Raw genomic sequence first — 21,632 nt, 5'->3', positions numbered from 1 at the left:
TCCTTTGCTGAATTCGAAATTGCTCCCAACCCTCGGACTTACCACTTTTTCTGGCAACCTTATAAGTCACTTCCTTTGATCTAATGCAATCTTTAACTTCTTTTGTTAGCCAAGTTTTCTGTTGGGCTTTTGCGTCTTAGAAGAATGTATGTTGTAGACCATGTAATAATACCTCTTTAAATGTCCTTGTCCTTCAGTTTCTGAAAGGAGGGGGGTTGGGCATGGGGCTAGCACCCTCACCTTGGAAAAAGCTATTACTACAGAAACAGCAAGAAGTAACCATACTGATAAACCCCGACAAAGAAGGGACAGCACATCCGAGGATGTAAAATGATGGGACTGGATGAAAGCCGAAAGGAAGTCCAGTCATTGACACGCCCAACACAAAAAGCTCGAATTGACACTTGGAACAAGTGGACAAGGCACCCAGTTATGACATAAAGCTACTGATAGGTGACATCAATGCTAAGCTCAATGGCAGGCAGCGAGGACTGAACAGTACGATGGACCCCATAGGTCATCAAGTGTGCTCAACGGAAATGGCAAGTGTCTGCTGGCCTACTGCAATAGCAATGGACTCAGTATTTCCCAATTTCTTCCTCTACTTTCTTTGTGCACAAGGACATCCACAAAAAGACATGGAGGTCACCAGAGGGAAAACCCTGAATGAGACTGACTATATATGCATCAGCAGCAGATGGAGGATATCCCTACAAGATGTCCAGGCTTGTCAAGGTCCTAATGTAGGATCAGACCACCACCCTGTGTTGGGCAAGATCCAACTGAAGCTGAAGAAGGCATCAATCACAAAGTCACAATGGCCATTTGCTGTATAACTAGTAATGTTATATCCCGTCTTTAACTATTATTAAAAACTCAACATCCCAAACATTGATTACACTCGAATCCAGATTAATTGGATAGTGATAACTCTCAAGTACCTTGCAAAGTTTAATTCAAAGTATCTTTCAAAGATTCACAAAGATTAAAATTATTACATTGCAGTCAATCAATCTGTTCGCAAACAAATCAGTAGGTCTGCTGAGGCATCACCTGGGAGAGGGGCAGTGACTGCATGGAGCATAAGCCTATATTCCTCTATCAAGATGACAGGATTCCTGCTTCTAATCCTGCCCATCACCCAGCCAGTCCAGACTGTTGCAACCCATGTCAAAATTATGTAGTCTGAAGTTGGGCCTTCTAGGCTCAGAGTTATTCAAGTTCACCTGCCAATGTCATCTGCAGTCTCCTCAACTGAAGGTCAGTAGCCTTCCAAACCCATACTGCAACTACTGTGGAAGTACCTTGTAGAAACACTCAGAAAAGCAAAGGGACATAGAAGACAGGCATAAGGGTGATTAGGTTTTTTTTGTATGCACCATGTCAGGATTGAATTTATAAATTTAGATTGGAATGTGTGTCTTCTGGTGATTTTTATTTTTGTGTTGCCATAAAAAAGACAATGTGATAGTCAGTGATAGAAGAAAGGTAAGACGTGTAGAACTATGAATGCAGAAGTGTGGTTGAGGTTAGTGGTATCACTCATTATTTCATTGTATGTCTACTGTGCACATACATAGGAACATACGGACTAGGAGCAGGAGTAGGCCATTCGGCCTCTCAAGCCTCTTCGCCATTCAATAAGATCACGGCTGATCTGATTATAGCCTCCACATTCCTGCCTAACCCAATAACTTTTCACCCCCTCGTTTATCAGAATCTATCTAGTTCTGCCTTAAAAATATTCAAAGACTCTGCTTCCACTGCTTTTTGAGGAAGAGAGTTCCAAAGACTCACGACCCTTAGAAAAAAAATTCTCCTCATCTCGACCTTACAGGAGTGACCCCTTATTTTTAAACGGTGACCCCAAGTTTTAGATTCTCCCACAAGAGGAAACATCCTCTCCACATCCACCCTGTCAAGACCTTTCAGGATCTTAAAGGTTTCAATCAAGTGACCTTACTCTTCTAAACTCCAATGGATATAAGCCTAACCTGTCCAACCTTTCCTCATAAGAAAGCCTGCCCATTCCTGATATTAGTCTAGTAAACCTTCTCTGAACTGCTTCTAATGCATTAACATCCTTTCTTAAATAAGGAGACCAAATTTGTACACAGTACTCCAGATGTGGTCTCACCAGTGCCCTATATAATTGAAGCATGATCTCCCTACTTTTGTAATCAATTCTTCTCACAATAAATGATAACATTCTATTAGCTTTCCTAATTACTTGCTGTACCTGCATACTAGCCTTTTGTGATTCATGCACTTGGACGCCCAGATCCCCCTGAATCTCAGAGCTCTACAACCTCTCACCATTTAGATAATATGCTTTTTTATTCTTCCTGCCAAAATGGACAATTTCAATTTTGTTCACATTATACTCCATTTGCCAGATATTTGCCCATTCATTTAACCAATTAATGTCACTTTGTAGCCTCCTTATGTCCTCTTCACCAACTTACTTTCCCACCACATGTACTTAGATTCTGGACCGGAGTCACGAACCGCATCATTAATTGATAACCCATGTCACCCGGTAGGCAGCTTTTAACTTGCCAAGGTGGGCCAAATGCAGCTGGAATAAAGGACTGTCACACAACTGGCATAAGAAATAGGAGCAGGAATAGACAATACGGCAGCTTGGGCCTTCTCCAGCATTTTCCTGAAACTAATATCAGGCTAGCTGGCCTGTGGTTCCGTTTTCTTTCTCCATCCTTTTTCGTACAGGGGTGTCACATTTGCTACCTTCCAATCCACTGGAACCACTCTAGATTCCATGGAATTTTGGAAGATCACAACCACTGCATCCAATATCACTACAGCTACCTCTTTTAGAACCCTAGGATGTAGGTTATCAGATCTAGGGGATTTGTCAGCTTTCAGTCCCATTAATTTCTCCAGTGCTTTTTCTTTTCTAATATTAATTAAGTACTTTAAGTTCTCTTCCTCAAAAGGCGGTGAAACCAGAATCTTTGAATATTTTTAAGGCAGAGGTACATAGATTCTTGATAAGCAAGGGGGTGAAAGATTATCAGGTGGGGATGCGGAGTTGAGGTTCAATCAGATCAGCCGTGATCTTAGTGAATGGTGGAGGAGGCTCAAAGGGCTGAGTGGCCTATTCATGCTCCTAATTCATATGTTCATATGTAAGGTCCTCTCTCTCATTAGGCCCTTGGTTCACCACTATTTCTGGGGCAGAATTTTACGCTGATCAGGTGGGCGAGTGCCTGACCTGATCGGACATGAAATCACGTGAGATGGCGTTGGGCGAGCATCCCAAAGTCATCCCATGCTCACGCGATATTTCGGTCAGCGTGCATGCACACAAGTCAGAAGCGCGCCCGCCGACAATTAAGAGGGCAATTAAGCCCATTAACGGCGCAATTGTCTGTCATTTTACATGGCCCGTCCAACTTTACGGTTGGCGGACGGGCGAATCGGCCAGACAGCCTTTGCATTTTTCAACAAGCCTCATCCATGGACGGGATGAAATTTCTGTGATGAAATAAAATATAAATAAATTTCTGCGGACAGCATTTTCATAAGCTAAATTTTCAGGTGACTGATTAAGATGCATGAACACTTTTTTCCAGCTTTTGAAACCTTTATTTTTGCCGTTTCAGGTCTTCAGCTCACTGAGGCAGCTCTCTGCCTTTAAGGAGCTTTCTGTCAGCATTGGCCCACGCTGACATCATCGCCCGCCCTCTTCCCGCCCCTACCCCAGCAGCGCTGATCTTTTCAGTGCACGTTTCACGCTGGCTGGCGTTAATTGGCCAGGCGGCGTGAAATCATGTTTGGGGGCTGATCGTGGTGGGCAGTCCGTTTCCTGGCCGATCGCAGGCCTGCCAATTGTGCCGGCCCATCGACCTGAAATTTCTGGCTCTGGTATTTTTTCAATGTCTTATACTGTGAAGACGAACACAAAATATTTGTTTGACATCTCTGCCATTTTCTTATTCCCCATTATAATTTCTCCTGTCTCAGCCTCTAAGGGATCCACATTTACTTTTCCTACCCTCTTTGTGTAGAAGTTCTTACAATATGATTTTATATTTCTGGCCAGTTTATGTTGTAAATGATTTTTTTCCCTCAAGGATTGTGACTATTGAGGACAATGGGCATTCACCGGCATAATACATTACTTGTGGTCACACACCAGATGTATACTGAAGTTCAAGAAAATGACAAGAGTTCACATGAAAGGCAATGTGTGTGCAATCAGTGGCAGACTGCACAATGGGAAGCCTTCAAGCCATGCCAAACCTTGTGCTTGCTCCACCTGCCTATACCTGTGTACCTGACACGAGGGAAAGAGATGTTTGTGTACAGACAGCCTCAGTCACCTCCTTTATACACCTGTTCACTGCAAGCTACAGCAGCCTGGAAGAAGCCACAATCAACTTGACAGCCACAGGATATGTGGTCCATGCCCTGTTTTGAGGTTGCATTTGTGGGTGGTTTGCAGTTGGTAGATTTTAGTCACCATTTCTTTAATGAATTGAAGTCATATCAAACATTGGTCCTCACTGAAGTTGAGGTAACAGAATTGCTAGCCAAAGACCCTCAGCAGACATGACCTCAGGTTGAGAATCTTTCTCCCATTCCTTCTTTTAACAGACTGTCCTGTTCTGTATTTCCTCTCTTCATTCTCCTGCCAGTCATGCTTAATTCCAAGAGGAAGGCCCAATAGCTAGGCCATCCATATCAGGAAGCAACTTGTTTCAACACAACTTTTTAAATGAACAAAATTTTTTTTAGCAGCATCCAGATCACTCCTGTGAACTACTGAAACTTTAGGTAAGTATAGGAAAGCTCCAAAATTGTATACAATTGCACCAGCAGCCAGAAGAAATAATCCAGCAACTAGCCTGTAAGTAGTCCATAATCCCTTTAAGTAGGACTTCTGGTGGCACCTTCAAGCCATTTAATGTCACGTTCAGTAGCTACGTGAGGTTAAGGCAAAGTTTGGCTGGAACATAACACCGGACACTGATTAACATAATCTGCCTGCTCTCCATCCTGCCAGGGTCATTAGTGTTTGGGTTTTGAAATGCAACAGTCCTACATGTCCTATCTGGCTTGTTGTAGTCATGTGACCTCACCATGAAGCAACCTCTCTATAGGCTGCCATCTTAGAAAGGCAGTTCAATAAAGACCTACAATGAGAAAGCACTGAGAAGCTCTGCTGTCTTTAAACATGAAACAATTAGGTGTGCATGCAGAAATACTTTTACAGCATCAGCCACATTTCCCATTGTAAGTGTGCAAGGGAAATTCCAGATGCCATTTTTGAACATTTGGAGCAGAATTTTACAGACCCCCACTAACTGGTTTGCAGGCAAGGGGGCCCTTAAAATCACCCGACTAGTTTTCCTGCCTGCTTGTGATCTGTCCACAATTTTATGTAAGGCAGGCAAGAACTAAGGTGGCCCGCCCACCCTTTATCCCAATTGAGGGCCTTAATGGCCACTTTCCACCCAGCCTCAATTTTGAGGTCAGTGGGAGGAGGTCAGGGATTGCGGGGGGGGGCACTTCTCCATGCAGATCTCTATTCCGCTCTCCTCCCACCCCACTCCCACTGTGACACCTCCCCACCACCCCCTCCAGCATTCACCACCCCTGGCTCCAGGACTTCAAATCATAGGATTGCCTCCAAATCCAGCAGTGGCCACCAATCACGGTGCTACTGGGACTAGATTGGCCGGCAGCCCTTAACAGGACTTCCTCCCGACTGAATGGCAGAAGTCTCTCCTCCAGCCAATTAATGACTTTTGGGCTGGTGGGGCAGGAAACTCAACCACCCATTAAATTTTAGGCCCAGGAGACCATTACTAAAAAATAGGTGCTACAGAACGTAATATCTCCCTAAATATTTTGGCTGGGATTTTCCGTTCCCGCCGGCATCGGACGTGCTTGGTGTCATGAGCAGACAATAGGGTGAGGCCAAAAATTAGTCTCACATCGCAAAACTAGTTTGTGATCACCCGCTCTGCCCGCGAATGGCATGCCGCATTCCCTGCTATTAGACATCAGGAACCTCATTGTAATATATCGCCATATCATTTTAAGGCCAGCCCACCAGACTCATTCCCCCCACTGCTGGATCGTCCGTCCATGTCGGCGTGTGTGTTTCACAACAGCATATATAAAGCATACTCTTGGCGGACTTCACTTGCTCAGGCTTCAAGGTTTGTTTGCCAACCTTATTTCGGTCAGCACTCGCAGTCATCAGTGCCAATCTTCACAGACAGCACCAAATCACTTTTAGGGGGGCTCACAGCAGGTCTCTACCTACCAGAACATCCATATGTGGGTGGCTTTTCAACAGCTGAGGGCTGGGGCTTGCCTGGGGAAGGGGGAGAAGTCGCTTCAGGCAAGGGAATTGGCTGCAAGATGAAAGCTGTACTGGGGAAGGAGGGTATCCCAGGGTGTGTGTGGGGGCACATGCTGATCTGTGCAAGTGGCCTCAAAATGGTGAGGGCCAAGGAGGCAGTCTCCAGAGGAGATGAGGCCAGATGGACATGTGAGGATATGTGTGAGAGAATGGGTGGTGATGTCCCTTGAGCTGGCAAAGCGAGGTGCCAGTGAATGTGTGATGGGCTTGAGTGTGTGAGTTTAGAGTGGCGAGATGATTGCCATACCCTGGCTGCACAGATGAGATCAATCATCCTCTACCTGCATTGGATGGCCAACCTCTTCTGTGTAACATTGACACTGATCACCACTGCCAACGCCTACCAAGCCGGTGTGGTAATGTAGCTGTCCCTCCTGTGGCCAGAGCAGGGGTAGAGGACATCACAGCAGGCCTCCACGGCATCCAAAAGGCACTCGATGGCTGCAACTTCTTGCCTTTCGGGATCATGTCTCCTTTGTTGCAGTCCTGGGCTGGAAGCACTGAGCGCGGCTGTACTTTAAATGTGGTGCCTGCCATGATGAAGCAGCGAGGCAATGGTGTGGCAGGCGAATTGGAGCCCACCCGTGGTGGAAACGCCATGTATCCTGGGAATGCATAATTAATGCAGCGGGTTTGGGACAATGCGGCGTGAAAAGCCGCTATTGCAGCCAGTGGGTAAAACATCATTTTACTGCCCGCTACCGCACTTAGTGCAAATCTGGGATGATTCCACCTTTTTTTTATTGTAACATATTCGTAGATTATTATAACCTTGTTCAAACTTCCAATCTTTCACTGCTGAAACATTATTTCCCCATTTTTTGGAAATCTAAATTTCTTGCATTGTGGTATTTTTACAGATTTCACTTTGATAGTATACATAAGGACTCGGTCAGCCTGTTGTCACATAAGTTAGAGGTTTAATACAAGACTCTGTGCAACCAGCCATCGCAAGACATTCTACAACGCAAGTGTACAGACACTTCTATCTCCTGAGCTCTTTTAAAGAGGCAGTTATAACATTTATTAATAATGTATATATGCTCAACTCTATGAAAGATGTGTACTATTTTGATAATCCTCACAAGGATTGAAGCTTGAGCATCTTTTTATTATTTGTCACTAGAAACTCAAACCTATAAATGGCAAGAATGGCTATGACCTTCATAGATGACTCCTTTTTCCTTCCAAAGGAACACACTTCTAAACAGTTGTGCGATCTTATCATACTACGATTACATTTTTGATGTACATGTTTTCTACTATCATTTTCAGAAATATATTATCGCAGTAATTAACACCATGCAGTGTTGTGTCTCCTGCATGTATACAAGGAAATTGAGGAAGTTACTTTATGTACAGTTGCCCATTGCTTTATTTGCTTCTCTTAATATGCCTTCAGCAAAATAAGCTCTGATCTGTTAACAGTTGAAAGATTTCCATACCATATTGAATTTGCTGATCACTGCTATTTATTCTCTACCTAATCAATAAATCTTGAAAAACTGTTAAACCTAATAAATATTCTCATATTAATATACATTTACAATAGCAGTCCTATTTAATTTGGAAATCCTTCATAAATAGTTACACTACTCTATAGTAGACAACTCCCTAGTATGAAATGGATGCCTCAAACTATTCTTTAGTCAGTTAAACACTGATTTTCTTCTTCTTGCGTTGGCATCTTGTGGCTTTACAAGTCTAAGTCCAAGTTGGACAACCAAATCACAGCACTGTGTGTTTCTGGGTGGATTGAGTCCTGCAGAAAATTTTTGTAGGTTATATTCATTCAGAATGTGGTGACTGGGTGACCACACTCAAATGCTAAGCTGTCCTTGAAAATCCATTTGTTGATGAGGTGTGATGTCCTTGCATGGAGACTGCAGATCCTATTGAGTGTACACCACTTTCTCAAGGGAGGTCAAACCCTGGAGACTCTACTGTCGGATCACTCATCAGATTTTTATTGCTGATACTGGTGTCAGCTCAGAGATTGCACCAATTGTCTTTTTTGTCAAATCCTGCAAGGCTCAAAGCATCCGCAGAGCTCCAGAGAGGTTTGCTTGATTTGAGTTGCATATTCGGTAGGTTCTGGAGATCTTAATAGATCGGCAGTTCTGGGTGGCTTTTACGCAGTAAAACTCTTTCAATGTTTTTGCCTTCCAGTGCACATTAAGGGATGGGATTTTAGACAGGATTGGGGGCCATTGTACAAGTGTTGATTTCAGTGTAGCGGAGTATCCCAATTTAACTCAGCTTATGCAGTAAAACACTGATAGCACTATGAAAACACTGAATAAACAGATTAAAATAATGCTGGAAATACTTCTCACTGTAAAGGAAATATTAAAATATAATTGTTATGATGGCACAAAGGAAGCCATAAATTATACCTATAATTCTGTCATACTTGAAAAGAATCAGAGTAAGGAGATAAACCGCACATTGATAACTACCATTTCATAAAATATTTGTCAGTTTACAATGATGATATTAGAAACTAAAATAATAAATAAAAATAGTTTTCTGGCTCAAAAAACAGTTTTTGGAAGATATCCAAGTGACTGCTTGCTCAATTTAACACAAAATACCTTGAATGACCCAAAACTCAAAGGAAAGAATTCCGGTCGGTGAGCGGGGGCGGGACCCGCTTGCCAACGTGTAAAATGACGTGCAGTGACGTCGGGCGGGCGTCCCGACGTCACTGCTCATCATTTAGATTTTCAGTTTGGTCAAACTGTCAAACGCCTATTAAGACCTGTTAAAAGCTAATTGATATAATTAAATGAGCTGCTCGTCCAACTTAAGGTTGGCGGGCAGGCGAAGAGCCCAGGTGGCCTTCGCATTTTTCATGGAACCTCATCCACGAGCGGTTTGAGATTTCATGAAGCGTTTAAAAATTCAATAAAAATTATTTTTAAAATTTATTGACATGTCCCAGCTCATGTGACACTGTCGCATGAGGGGACATGTTTTAAAAGTTTCTAATTACTTTATTCAGATGTTTAAAAGTTAAACAAATCTTCCTGAGGCACCTCTGTGCCTTAGGGAGATTCCTGCATTCTTTCGCGCGCATGCGTGAAAGAGCACAGGCCCAGACTCAGGGAATTCACCCCCCCGCCTTATGTGATGCAGAGGAGATTTACTCAACTCTTTCTGTGGATATGGGACTTTAATTACATGGAGAGACTAGAGAAGATGGGGTTGTCTCTTTAAAGCAGGTAAGGCTGAGGGGAGACTTAACAGATGAGTTTAAAATCATGAAAGGTTTTGATAGATTGCTTGATGTTTTCAATAACAGAAGGGTCAGTAACCAGAGGACACAAATTGGTAGAAGAACTGGAGGCAATATAAGGAGTAGATTTTTTTATTTGCAGTGTATTATTATGATCTGGGATCATTGCCTGAAAGGTGGAAGCTGATTCAATAATAGCTTTCAAAAGGCAAATCGATAAAAACTTGAAGGAGTAACAATTTGCATGCCTATGGGGAATGGACAGGGAATGGAGCTAATTGGATAGCTCTTTCCCAGAGCCAGCACAAGCACAATGGGCTAACTGCATTCTTCACTGCTTTTTAAAATTATTATTTGTTCATGGGACGTGGACGTCGCTGGCTAGGCCAACATTTATTGCCCATCCCTAATTGCCCTTGTTCAGAGGGGTTAAGAGTCAACCACATTGCTGTGGGTCTGGAGTCACATGTAGGCCAGACCAGATAAGGACAGCAGATTTCCTTCCTTAAAGGACATTCGTGAACCAGATGGGTTTTTATGACAATCAACAATGGTTTCATTTGACTTTTTTTTAAATTCCAGATATTTATTGAATTCAAATTCCACCAGCTGCCATGATAGGCTGTCTCATTCTATGGTTCTGCAATAAAAAGGATGGGCAGGACGTAAACTCAAAAAGCTTAAGCTTAGCTACCTAACTTCTGCTGTCCTGGTGGAATGTGCCAGAAATTTAAAACATGCAAAATGATTAAATTGAAACAACTCCTGTGCATACACTCATTTCAAATACCAAACAAAATGACTCACCTTAAATTTTCCAACTCATATTTCAACAGTTTGTTCTCTTCTTTCAATTTCTAGTCAACAGAATTAAAGATTTATCTTAGTATGAATTATTATGTGACATATGTAGAACGAGAGGCCATAGTTTTAGGCTAAGAGATGGTAGATTTAAATCAGAGATGAGGAGGAATTATTTTTCTCAAATTCACTACCTCAGAGTGCAGTGGATGCCGGGACGCTGAATAAATTTACGGAGAAGATGGACAGATTTTTAATTAGTAACGGGTTGAGGCCGAAATGAGATCAGCCATGATCATATTGAATAGCGGGGCAGGCTCGAGTGGCTGAATTGCCTACTCCTGCTCCTAGTTCTTATGTTCTTATAGTTGAATATATCAATCACCTGTGTTTCACATGTACCTATCGCACTTTTAGTTTTAACAAGATATAGCATTTCCCCATAAGAGTGGCATGAACAATGCAAACTTAAAGCACTTAACTGGGCATAATGCAGGGAAAAAATGGTTTAAAATTCAACCCCCTTGAGTCACAAACAGGATAGGGAGATAGAAACAGGTGAAGGCTGTTTACACCCTTGAGACTATTCCGCCATTCATTGAGATCATGGTTGATCTGTGACCTAACTCTATGTACCTGCCTTTGCCCATTCCCCTTAATATTTTTAGATAAAGGTCTTTCAATCTCAGATTTAAAATTTACAATTGATCTAGCATCAATTGCCTTTGTGAGAGTTCTAAATTTCTACCATTCTTTTTGTGTAGAAGCATTTCCAAATTTCACGCCTTAAAGGTCTGGATCAAATTTTTAGATTATGCCCCCTAGTCCTAGACTCCCCAACCAACGAAAATACTTTCTTTCCACCTACCCAATCTGTTCCCTTTAATGTCTTTAAAACTTTGATCAAATCATCCCTTAAACTTCTAAATTCCAGGCAATGCAACCAATGTTCCCTTTAATTTCTGTTTGCTGCGCACAGCAGGCTCACTGCACCCCACCTTTCCTTTGAGATTGCCGTGCAGCTGCACATGTGTGCATCTTAAAGGGAATACTGCTGGTGCACGGTATCTTTGCTGTGTGACATATTCCCAATTGCTGCAAAGGCATATACCTGCACACCTTAGAGGTAACTTTTAATACAACTCTAGTCTGTGTTATCTATCCTCATCATTTACCCCTTGGACTCCAGGTATTATGCTGGTAAGTCTATGCTGCACTCCTTTGAAGGCCATATATCCTTCCTAAAGTGCGGTAGCTAAAACTGCTCACAGTATGCCAGATGTGGTCTAATGTATAGCTGAAATATGACTCCTACCCCTTTGTATTCTAGTCTTCTAGATATAAAGGTCAGGACTCCGTATTCCAGTAACTTTGTTGATTATTTTCTGTACATGTTCATGACATTTTAATGATTTTAGTACCTGGACCCCCTGTCATTTATAGCTTCTTATCATTTAGAAGTACTATATTCTATCCATTTTAAGTACAGAGTGGATCACCTCACATTTGGCTGGACTAAAATCCATTTGCCACAGTTTTGCCTATTCACTTAATCTATCAGCATCTTTGTAATTTCATGCTTTCATCTGCAATGATTATAATGCCACCTATCTTTGTGTCATTGTAAAATTTGAATATGTGGCTTTCTAACCCATCATCTGAATTATTAATATGGTGAATAAATACAGATGTTCCCATGACCTGATGTATCAAATATATCGAGTCAGAATAGCTTCTAATTACATCCTTGGTGCCTTGAAAGTTAATTTATTTTCACAAAAATATGAAGGCAATTTATATGGTTTCTTTCAGTTTCTTTTTATCAAGAAACATGAAAAGACAACATACCTGTAAGTTAATGTCTGCCATTATAGGCTTTCCAGACTGAAGTTGCATTTGGGTTTTACAACATTGCTCCTCAGATTTCAAGAATGATGCGCCGTGGCAGTTATTCATTGGAAGACCACTACCTGGAGGATACTTGAGTGAACTCTTTCCAACCTAAAATATATATTTTAACATTGAAACCACGTACACAATTTTGGCATGGATATAATTGGCATGGAATCCAGGACAAGCAATATCACTAAACTGATTTGTGGTATATTCTTTGAAAGACATTTGAAGTAGATATGAACATGTAAGCTCCATGTCAGAGTCAATGAAAAATTAAATCTACTAAATACTGTGAAATTTATGAGTCTAATCAGTGGGTGCCCTTTTTAAATCTATTTTAGAAATAAATAATTTGAAGATGCTTGGCATTTCAAAATAACACATCTATCCATTGTTGTAATATTTATATCGTGTATATAATTGTCATAATTGCATAGTGCATTCTTAGTAGTTTTGAAGTATGGTATTCAAATTTTAAACTTATAAATATAAATGCTGATAAATCTACTAATCATTAAACTTGCTGTTCATATGAAGGTCTACAGAACAAGGTTGCAAAATTCAGCTCCGTAGCACCACTGATTGCAGCTCTATGAGAGAGGGCAGATTAAAAAAAATGGAGGGGTGTCCACTCCTGAAGACTGCCAGTATAGTCTATGCAGATCACCATGCTTGGAAGGCTTGGATAGCACAGGTATCCCGTGCATGAGTCGGAAGCAGGCAATTTGTGACAGTCAGCATCAAATGCAGATTTGACACCCAACTTGGCATTTTAGACCTAATCAGTGCTGTTAAGAACCTCTCAAACACACATGTTCAGCTGTGTGAGCACCCACTCAGGTCCCTCCATTACAACGTTATTTAAAGAGATCACCATTCAACTTTCAGGTGAGGTGTTTCTGACTTTCTTTTGCCATTGCAGAGGTAATGGATGTACTGTTGTCAGACGAACTGACAGAAGATCTTCCAGTGAGAAGGGAATGGTGTCGATATTTGAAAGGCCTCTGATCAAAAACTTGCAGCTAGTCATGGGAGCTATAGCTGCACTTCTTTTCGAATGCAGGATGGCTGCCAGAGGCAGCAGAGAGAAGCTATTAAGGTTTTTAAAAAGGTTACATAATCATTGTTAAGGCTGTAGTGTAAGTTTAGGATTTTAACATGAAACATTTCAATTACTCTTTTGAGAGTGCTGAAATTGTAAATTTAAGGCAAGGTTTGCAGACATTTTTGAGAATTTTGCAGCTGAATGTATTAGTGGGAACCAACTGTGTCAAGGAAGCAGTAATGCAATAAAACTAATTGCTTGCTCTTTGTGAAATAATAAATGCAAGAGATTACTTTTGAGCGAGACTGTATGGAATACTAAATCCCTGCAGTGGGGTCAAGAAGACCTTGGAACCCCTGGAGAGAGAAAGATGTATTTCTTTCAGCTGATTTGGAGCAAAACCCAAAGGTAACCCTAATGATTGTGGTCATTATGTCATAAAATACATTTATTTAGCAGATATTTATGCTATTTTGTATCTGTCTTCACTGTAGAAGATACAAATAACATCCCAATAATACTTGAAAATCAAGAGGAGAAAGGGAGGGAGGAACTTAAAACAATTACAATCACCAGGGAAAGAGTATTGAGAAAGTGGTCACTTGGTACTACAGAACTTGAGTATTGCTGAAAAAAAGACATGTCGAAGCTTTTTGTCTTGTACTCATCAGGACCTTCACAAGAATACCAATATAAGGGAGAAAACAACAATTTATACTGTATGCGAAGAGAGTGCTGATTGGTTGGCAAGTGGCATTGCCATGGAGAATGCACCACTGATAGTGACTGACAGTTAAATGCCAACATTGATGAAATTTAAACCAGGCAGCTTGGCCCTACTTGGTCAAGGCATTGCCCAGCAGTGGTGCATTCTCCATGGCAATGCCACTTGCCAACCAATCAGCACGTTCTTCACATACAGTATAAATTGTTGTTTTCCCCCTTACAATGGTATTCTTGCAATTGTCTAGATGAGTGCAAGGTGAAAAGCTTAGACGTATCTCCTTTTTCAGAAATACTCAGAAAATGATTAGGGCCAGGATTTTCCATGCCCGGTGGATTCAGGTGCATTCAGTGACATGAGTGGACAATGTGGCGCGATCGGTTTCACGACGGTATGAAACCAGTTTGCAATCGTCTGCTCAGCCCGCTAATGGTGGGCTGCGTTTCCCGCCATCGGACGTCAGGAATCTCATTGTAATATATCACCACATCATTATCGTCCCATCCCCTCACCCACCCCACCCCTGCTGGATCGTCCGCCCACGTCGGCGGGAAAACACGCCAACGTGTTTCACAACTACATATATAAGCGTGCACTTGGCGGGCTGCACTTCGCTCAGGATTTCAAGGTTTGTTTGCCTATATTGCTTTGGTCGGCACTCACAGTTATCAGCACCAGGCTTCACAGTCAGCACCATGTCACTTTTAGGGGGGCTCACAGCAGGTCTGTACCCACCAGATCAGCCATACATGGGTGGCTTTTCAATGGCTGCAGGGGTAGGGCTTGCTTGGGGAAGGGGGAGAAGTCACCTCAGGCAAAGGAAGAGGCTGCAGGATGAGTGCTGTACTGGGGAAGGAGGATATCCCAGGGTGTGTGTGGGGGCACATGTTGATCTGTGCAAGTGGCCTCAAGATGGTGAGGGCTGAAGAGGCAGTCTCCAGAGGAGATGAGGCCAGATGGATATGTGAGGGTATGTGTGTGAGAATGGGTGGTGATGTCCCTTGAGCTGGCAGTGAGTGAGATGCCAGTGAATGTCTGATGGGCTCGAGTGTCCGAGTTTAGATTGATGAGATGGTTGCCATGCCCTGACTGCACGGCTGAGATCATTCATCCTCTATCTGCATTCGATGGCCAACATCTTCTGTGCAGCATTGGCACTGATCACCACTGCCATCACCTATCAAACCGGGGTGGTAATGTTGCTGCCCCTCCTGCGGCAGAGCGAGGGCAGAGGACATCACAGCGGGTCTCCATGGCTTCCAAAAGGCGCTCAAAGGCTGCAGTAGTCTTGTATTTCGGGGCTGTCTTCTTTGCTGCAGTCCTGGGCTGGGAGGACCGAGCGCGGCTGTACTTTAAATGTGGTGCTTGGCGTGATGAAGCAGCGAGGTGATGGCATGGCAGGTGAATCGGAGCCTGCCCAACATCGAAACGGCATGTATCCTGGGAATGCATAATTAATGTAGCAGGTTTGGGACAGTACGGTGTGAAAAGCCGCCTTTGCGGCCAGCGGGTAAAACATCATTTTTCCCACCCTCTACCACACCTAGCGCAAATATGGGACGATTCCGCCCTAGAACTAAAAGTGGACAAGTCACCAGAACCTGATGGACCTCATTCTTGGGTCTTAAAATAAATGGTTTGCTGAAGTCCATTGGTTGTAATTTTACAAAATTCCCTTGATTCTTGAAAGATCCCATCGGATTGGAAAATAGCAAATGTAACTCTCCTATTCACAAAATGAGGAAAGCAGGTAACTACAGGCCAGTTAGCCTAACATCTCTCATTTATAAAATGTTAGAATCTATTATTAAGGAGGTTATAGCACTTAGAAAATATCAATGCAATCAGGTAGAGTCAACATTGTTTTGTGAAGGGGAAATTATGCTTGACTAATTTACTGGAGATTTTTTGAGGATGTAACAAGTAACGTGGATAAAGGGAGACCTGTAGATGTGGTGTACTTGGATTTCCAAAGGCATTTGATAAGGCACCACATCAAAGGTTACTACACAAAATAAGAGCTCATGGTGTTGGGGGTAACATATTATCATGGATAAAGGATTTGTTGGCTAACAGGATGCAGAGAGTAGGGATAAATTGGTCATTTTTGGGTTGGCAAGCTGCAACCAGTGGAGTACCACAGGGATCATGCTGGGGCCTCAACTATTTACAATCTATATCAATGACTTAGATAAAGGTGCTGAATGTATGGTCACTAAATTTGCTGAAGACACAAAGGAAGGTAGGAAAGTAAATTGCGAGGAGGACATAAAGAGTCTACAAGAGATTTAGTGAGTGGGGAAAAATTGTCAGATGTAGTATTATGTGGAAAAATGTGAACTCATCCACTTTGGCAGGAAGAATAGAAAAGCAGTATATTCTTGGTTAACAAAGGGATGAAAGGTTATCGGGGGTAGGCAGGAATGTGGGGTTGAGGTTATAATCAGATCAGCCATGATCTTATTGAATGGCGGAACAGGCTCAAAGGGCCAAGTGGCCTACTTCTGCTCCTAATTTATATGTTCATATGTATTTAAATGGAGAAAAATTGCAAAACTGCAGTGCAGAGAGATCCGAGATATCCAAGTACATGAATCTCAAAAAGTTAGCATGCTTGTACAGCAAGTGATTAGGAAGGCAAATTGAATGTTGTCATTTATTGCTAGAGGAATGGAATATAAAAGTATGGAAGTTTTGCTACAATAGGTGGCATTGGTGAGACCACATCTGGAGTACTGTCTCCCTACTTGCGAAAAGCCATAATTTTGGTTTAAGATGGATCAGAGAAGATTCACTCAACTGATTCTTGGGATCAAGGGGTTATCTTATGAGGAACGGTTGGGCCTGTATCCACTGGAGTTTAGAAGAATGAGAGGTGATCTTTTGAAACATAATATCCTGAGAGGAATTGACAGGGTGGATGCTGAGAGGATTTTTCTCCTTAAGACTAGAAATGGGAACACAGTTTAAAAATAAGGGGTCTCCTATTTGAGATGGAGACGAGGAGAATGTTTTTCTCTCAGAGGATCGTTGGTCTATGGAATTCTGTTCCCTAGAGAAAGCAGTGGCGGCATTGAATGTTTTTAAGGCTGAGTTAGATAGATTCTCGATTGACAAGGGAGTCAAAGCGCATAAGCGATAGGCAGGAAAGTGAAATTGAGGGCGCAATCTGACCAGCCATGATCTTGTGAAATGGCGGAGAAGGCTTGAGGGGCCGAATGGCCTACTCCTGTTCCTAATTTGCATCTTCGTATAATTTGCCAGAAACAGTAAAATAACACAATAATTCAAACCAAAAAACCTAGTTTACACCATTATGCAATTTCTGCAAAATCTCATTAACTTAATGAAAGTCTATTATTATAATTACGTATTATAAAGTCCCTTTTAGGCTTGGCACATCGTGACTCCATGCTACTTGTATAAAGTAATAGAATGCAGATAACCTTGCCGACAAAACAACAAAACATACATATTCCTACTTGAAGAGGCTATTTAATCTTTAAAACAGTTGCATCACCAGCATTAATTTTCCCAACATCACAACAGTTACCATTATTGTTGTTGCCGTGGTAACTACTGCTGTTGTTCCATTTCCGTTGTTGGGGACCAATAGACTTCTAGGATTGATGGTCGTTCTATACCATGTGCAGCTGGTGAGAGCCTGCAGTGAAGGAACAGCTTCTCTAGTTGTTCGTATGTTGCCTATGGTTGTTCACTTCCACCGCGTACGATTGAGGTGACAACTGCTCTATGCATGTCCCAAGTTGCCACTTGGGCTGACTCTGTTAAGAGCATTGAAGGTTTATACCCTGACTGGTTCTCCAATACTCAACTCTGACAATGTTTTAGAATTTTTGTCAAAATGAAATTTGGCTTTCTGCCATTTCACCTTGATTTTTTTTCCATTCATGCCTATTGCTACTTCTGGCTTCAGCAGCTTTTTTTGCTGTTGAAAGAGTAGTTTGGGTGTGACATGCCATTAGTCTTTGGACTGGACCACTTTCCATGCCTTCAGTCGGTGTGCTTCTCCACTCGAGGGCTGTCTTGTATACATCTGTGCTTGATTTGATAGATTTCTTTATGACTCCTTTGGCAATTTTCACTGTTGCCTCAGTCTTTCCATTCGACTGGGGATAGTGTGGAGATGATGTATAGTGTTGAATTTCCCAATCCTTTGTGAAGCAGCTGAATTCTTCACTCATGAATTGAGGACTATTGTCACTCATCACAACATCTGGAATTCCATAACAACTGAAGTGAGCTTTCAGGCATTCTACAATCAGATCCATAGTCATTGAAGTCAGCTGGTCTAACTCCCAGTAGTCAGAATGGTAGTCTATGGTGACAAGATGAAAAGTTCCTGCTAGAGTGAAGAGGTCTACTCCCAACTTCATCCATGATCTGTCTGGGATGCCATGCGTCATCAGAGACTCTCTAGTTTGTTTAGCTTGGTACTCGTTACAAGAACAGCGCTAGCTGATGTGGTCTTTAATTTCATTGCTCATGTTTGGCCTATAGAGCACTTCTCTTGTCTTCCTCAGACTCGACTCAATTCCTCGATGGCTTGCATGGATGCGCTTCAGCACCTCTCCTTTTGTCTCCTTAGAGATAATGATTCTACTTCCCTTGTACAGGATGCCATCTGTGTAGGCTTATTTTGCTTCTTTCTGGCCAAACACTTGTGTGCAAAACAATTCGGCTTCTTGCGATAAGAACAATGCTTTCCCCACTCTAGACCAGCCTCCTTTTCCTTTGTGTGATGTCCTCCATAGTATTTGAATCCTGCACTTTTGTCCGTGATCTTTCTGCTCTTTTGGCCTGAAATGTCTATCAGCATAATGCAAAGCCTGATTTGTTCTGCCATGAATATGCTCTACCTGATGATTTACAACCTAAGTGCTTCTGTACATGTCGATCACTTTCTTGAAAGTAAGTTTCTCCTCTCTCAGTAGGCGTGCTCTCACTGCAGGATCTCTTATGCCCAAGACAATCCTACCTTTAATGAGATCATCTTTTAGTTATCCGAATTCACAGGATTCTGTGAGCTGTTACTGCAGTCACATACTGATCAATAGTCTCTTTTTCATCTTGAGCCCTAATTGAACACATACCTTTGCATCATGTGGGGTTCAAGGCGTGCCTTCAAGGCTTTCAAAACTTTAGCAGTCTGTTTTTTCTGTTCTGGGGAGAGATTTAGGGTGGAATACAATTTGTAGCACTCTCCCCAGCAGTGTTAAAAGTGTTGCTACTTATATTGGCTCCAGCTTGTTAATTAAATCTGTTATAATCTCGTAATTTTGCCATTGCAAGTGGAAAAACTGCCAGTTCTGACACATATCACCTTTCATTTCAACAGGAGTCAGGAGGGGAAAATTCACAGCCATTATGATACTCACCCAGTGATTCACTGTAACCTGTTGCTTTTGTTTGCTTCTCCTTTTCAGGGGCTTTCAGTGACTTGTTCAGGAACTTTCAGCAATTCTGAACATTTCTGTGTCCCTCTTTTAGTAGCTGTGCTTCTTAATAGCTCTTCAAAACTCAATATCAACTCCACTCCTGACACCATTTTATGAGATCAAAGAGTACAGTGATTATTGTACTCTGCCTTTAATTGAACTGAATGTAACATGGCTGCTTACAGTTAGTACCTCATGACAGAAGTCACATGACTACAGTAAGCCAATCAGGACCTTTAGGACATGATTGCATTTCAATCTAAACGACCAGGACATTGGGGATAACACCCCTGCTCTTCTTCGAAATAGTGTCATGGGATCTTCTGTGTCCAGTTTAGAGGGGAGGGCCTCAGTTTAACATCTCATCCGAAAGTTAGTATCTCCAACAGTGCAGCACTCTCTCAGTACTGCACAGAGTGTTAGACTTGATTTTTTGTGATCAAATCCTGGTGTGAATATTTTTAAAGAAAGCGCTCCCCTTTTATTGTTAATTTTAGTGAAAAAGTAGGCATGAGTAAAAAGATGGATACAACATCTGCACCAAAGTAAAAGTGAATTCTTACTCCTCAAAAATTAAAGAAAAACTGATACAGATTTCCTCAGTAACAAAGTTAAGTGTAACATTAACCTCATGGAATGGGGACTTTATCCAGACATAGAAATGTGAGCCAACTAGGAACAAGAAACGCTTGTAAAAGTATCTGAGGTAGCCAATTTTGTTAAAACCTAGACCAGTGAACTGCATCAAGCACCCAACTGGTATGTGGCCTTGCTAGATTTATGGAAATGAGGCCCAATTTGGAGTGAGACACAGGCTGACACCTTGGGGCATGCACTCCAGGCATACCATCTACTTTGCTGTAGTGTGTAGTGTGAAATCTATTCTCAGCTGACATTTCTAACATAGACACTAAATTTATTTTTGCTAATGCAATTGTCACCACAGAAGTGAACATGCAGTATCACGGGGTCTTTGAGTCAGCCTCTGATCAAGCTATTCTCATCCAACTTCCATGCCAAGATAATAATTAAACTATTTACTTATGATTTCTGATCCCCACAATAAAACGAATGAAAAATTGATTACTTTCTACAGATGAAAACTACTTTGAATAAGAAGCAGCAGTTTAAGAATGCTTATAAAAAAACAATTATTAATAATGTGCATCTCCCCAGCTTAATTAACAGAAGTGGATTTAGTTGCTGCTGTGAATATTTTTTATTCAGATTTAAAGACTCCTTTTTTCCTTTCATTATCTGGGGAAAAAATTAAAAATGCACCAACCATGGAACAAATTATTCTTGAATAAAAAATTAAACATAGTTAGTTAGAAGGCAGAACTGCAACAGCAACATGGAATGCCAAGGGAGTCTTAAGTATAGATAAGGATAAGCACATTGATAGCATAAAGTCTGCTACCTCCCTGAGGAGCCAGCAAGTTTATCAATTAAGTAACTAATCCATACCGATAAGGAAGGGCATATTTTCAAATCCCAGTCTGTGCAATCTAGTTTAGGCAGCTGCTTTCACATTTTTCTGTTATGGGCTTCCTTTTCAAGCAATCATAAAAGAGATTGTTAATGTTGTGAATGTTTCATGATTGTTACTATTTTACACAATTGACTGTCCTGCCTCCCAAAACAAGAGTGCAAAAACATTCTACTTACAACCAACTGTAGGGGAAATATTTCTGGCCCTACATTTTCTGATAATGGGTGAAATTTTCGCCTCTCACGCCAGCGGCAGGAATTGTGGCAGGTGGGGCACTAAAGTTTGTATGAAAGAAAACTTCAGTTTTCTGCCAGCAGAAAATTAGTTTGTAATTTTGTTCTCATGACTTTGAAGGTGGGTTAAAGGCGAGTCGGGTTTCCCACTTCTGCATTTGCACTAATTTGCATCTCATGAATGCTCATTAAAAGGCCAGCTTGCCAGAATTAGGTCCTCCCTTAAAATTAAAATCCGTTAATGGATAATTAGAAGTCCGTTTTACGACCGTATGTAAGTGGCAGACACCTGGTGAGCTTCACTTCATCAGCGACTTGGAGGTCAGAAGATGTTGCTTTCGCCTTCC

At 41.8% G+C, this 21,632-nt stretch overlaps 1 protein-coding gene across 4 annotated transcripts in view; it reads right to left on the bottom strand.

The window, feature by feature from the left end:
• LOC144694936 (uncharacterized) overlaps positions 1-21,632 on the bottom strand; it is a 190,008-nt gene that overhangs the window by 130,745 nt on the left and 37,631 nt on the right. For all 4 annotated transcript variants that reach the window (XM_078565724.1, XM_078565743.1, XM_078565752.1 and 1 more), the window contains 2 exons: positions 12,285-12,437; positions 10,443-10,492 (listed from right to left, as the gene is read on the bottom strand). In XM_078565724.1, coding sequence (XP_078421850.1) covers positions 10,443-10,492; positions 12,285-12,437 — 203 coding nt within the window. The remainder of the gene's footprint in view (positions 1-10,442; positions 10,493-12,284; positions 12,438-21,632) is intronic.

Source organism: Cetorhinus maximus, chromosome 2, assembly GCF_964194155.1.
Source record: "Cetorhinus maximus chromosome 2, sCetMax3.hap1.1, whole genome shotgun sequence".
NCBI classification, from domain to species: Eukaryota; Metazoa; Chordata; class Chondrichthyes; order Lamniformes; family Cetorhinidae; genus Cetorhinus; species Cetorhinus maximus.
The sequence above is the reverse complement of the archived record's forward strand: the minus strand, read 5'-3'. Positions and strand labels throughout refer to the sequence as shown.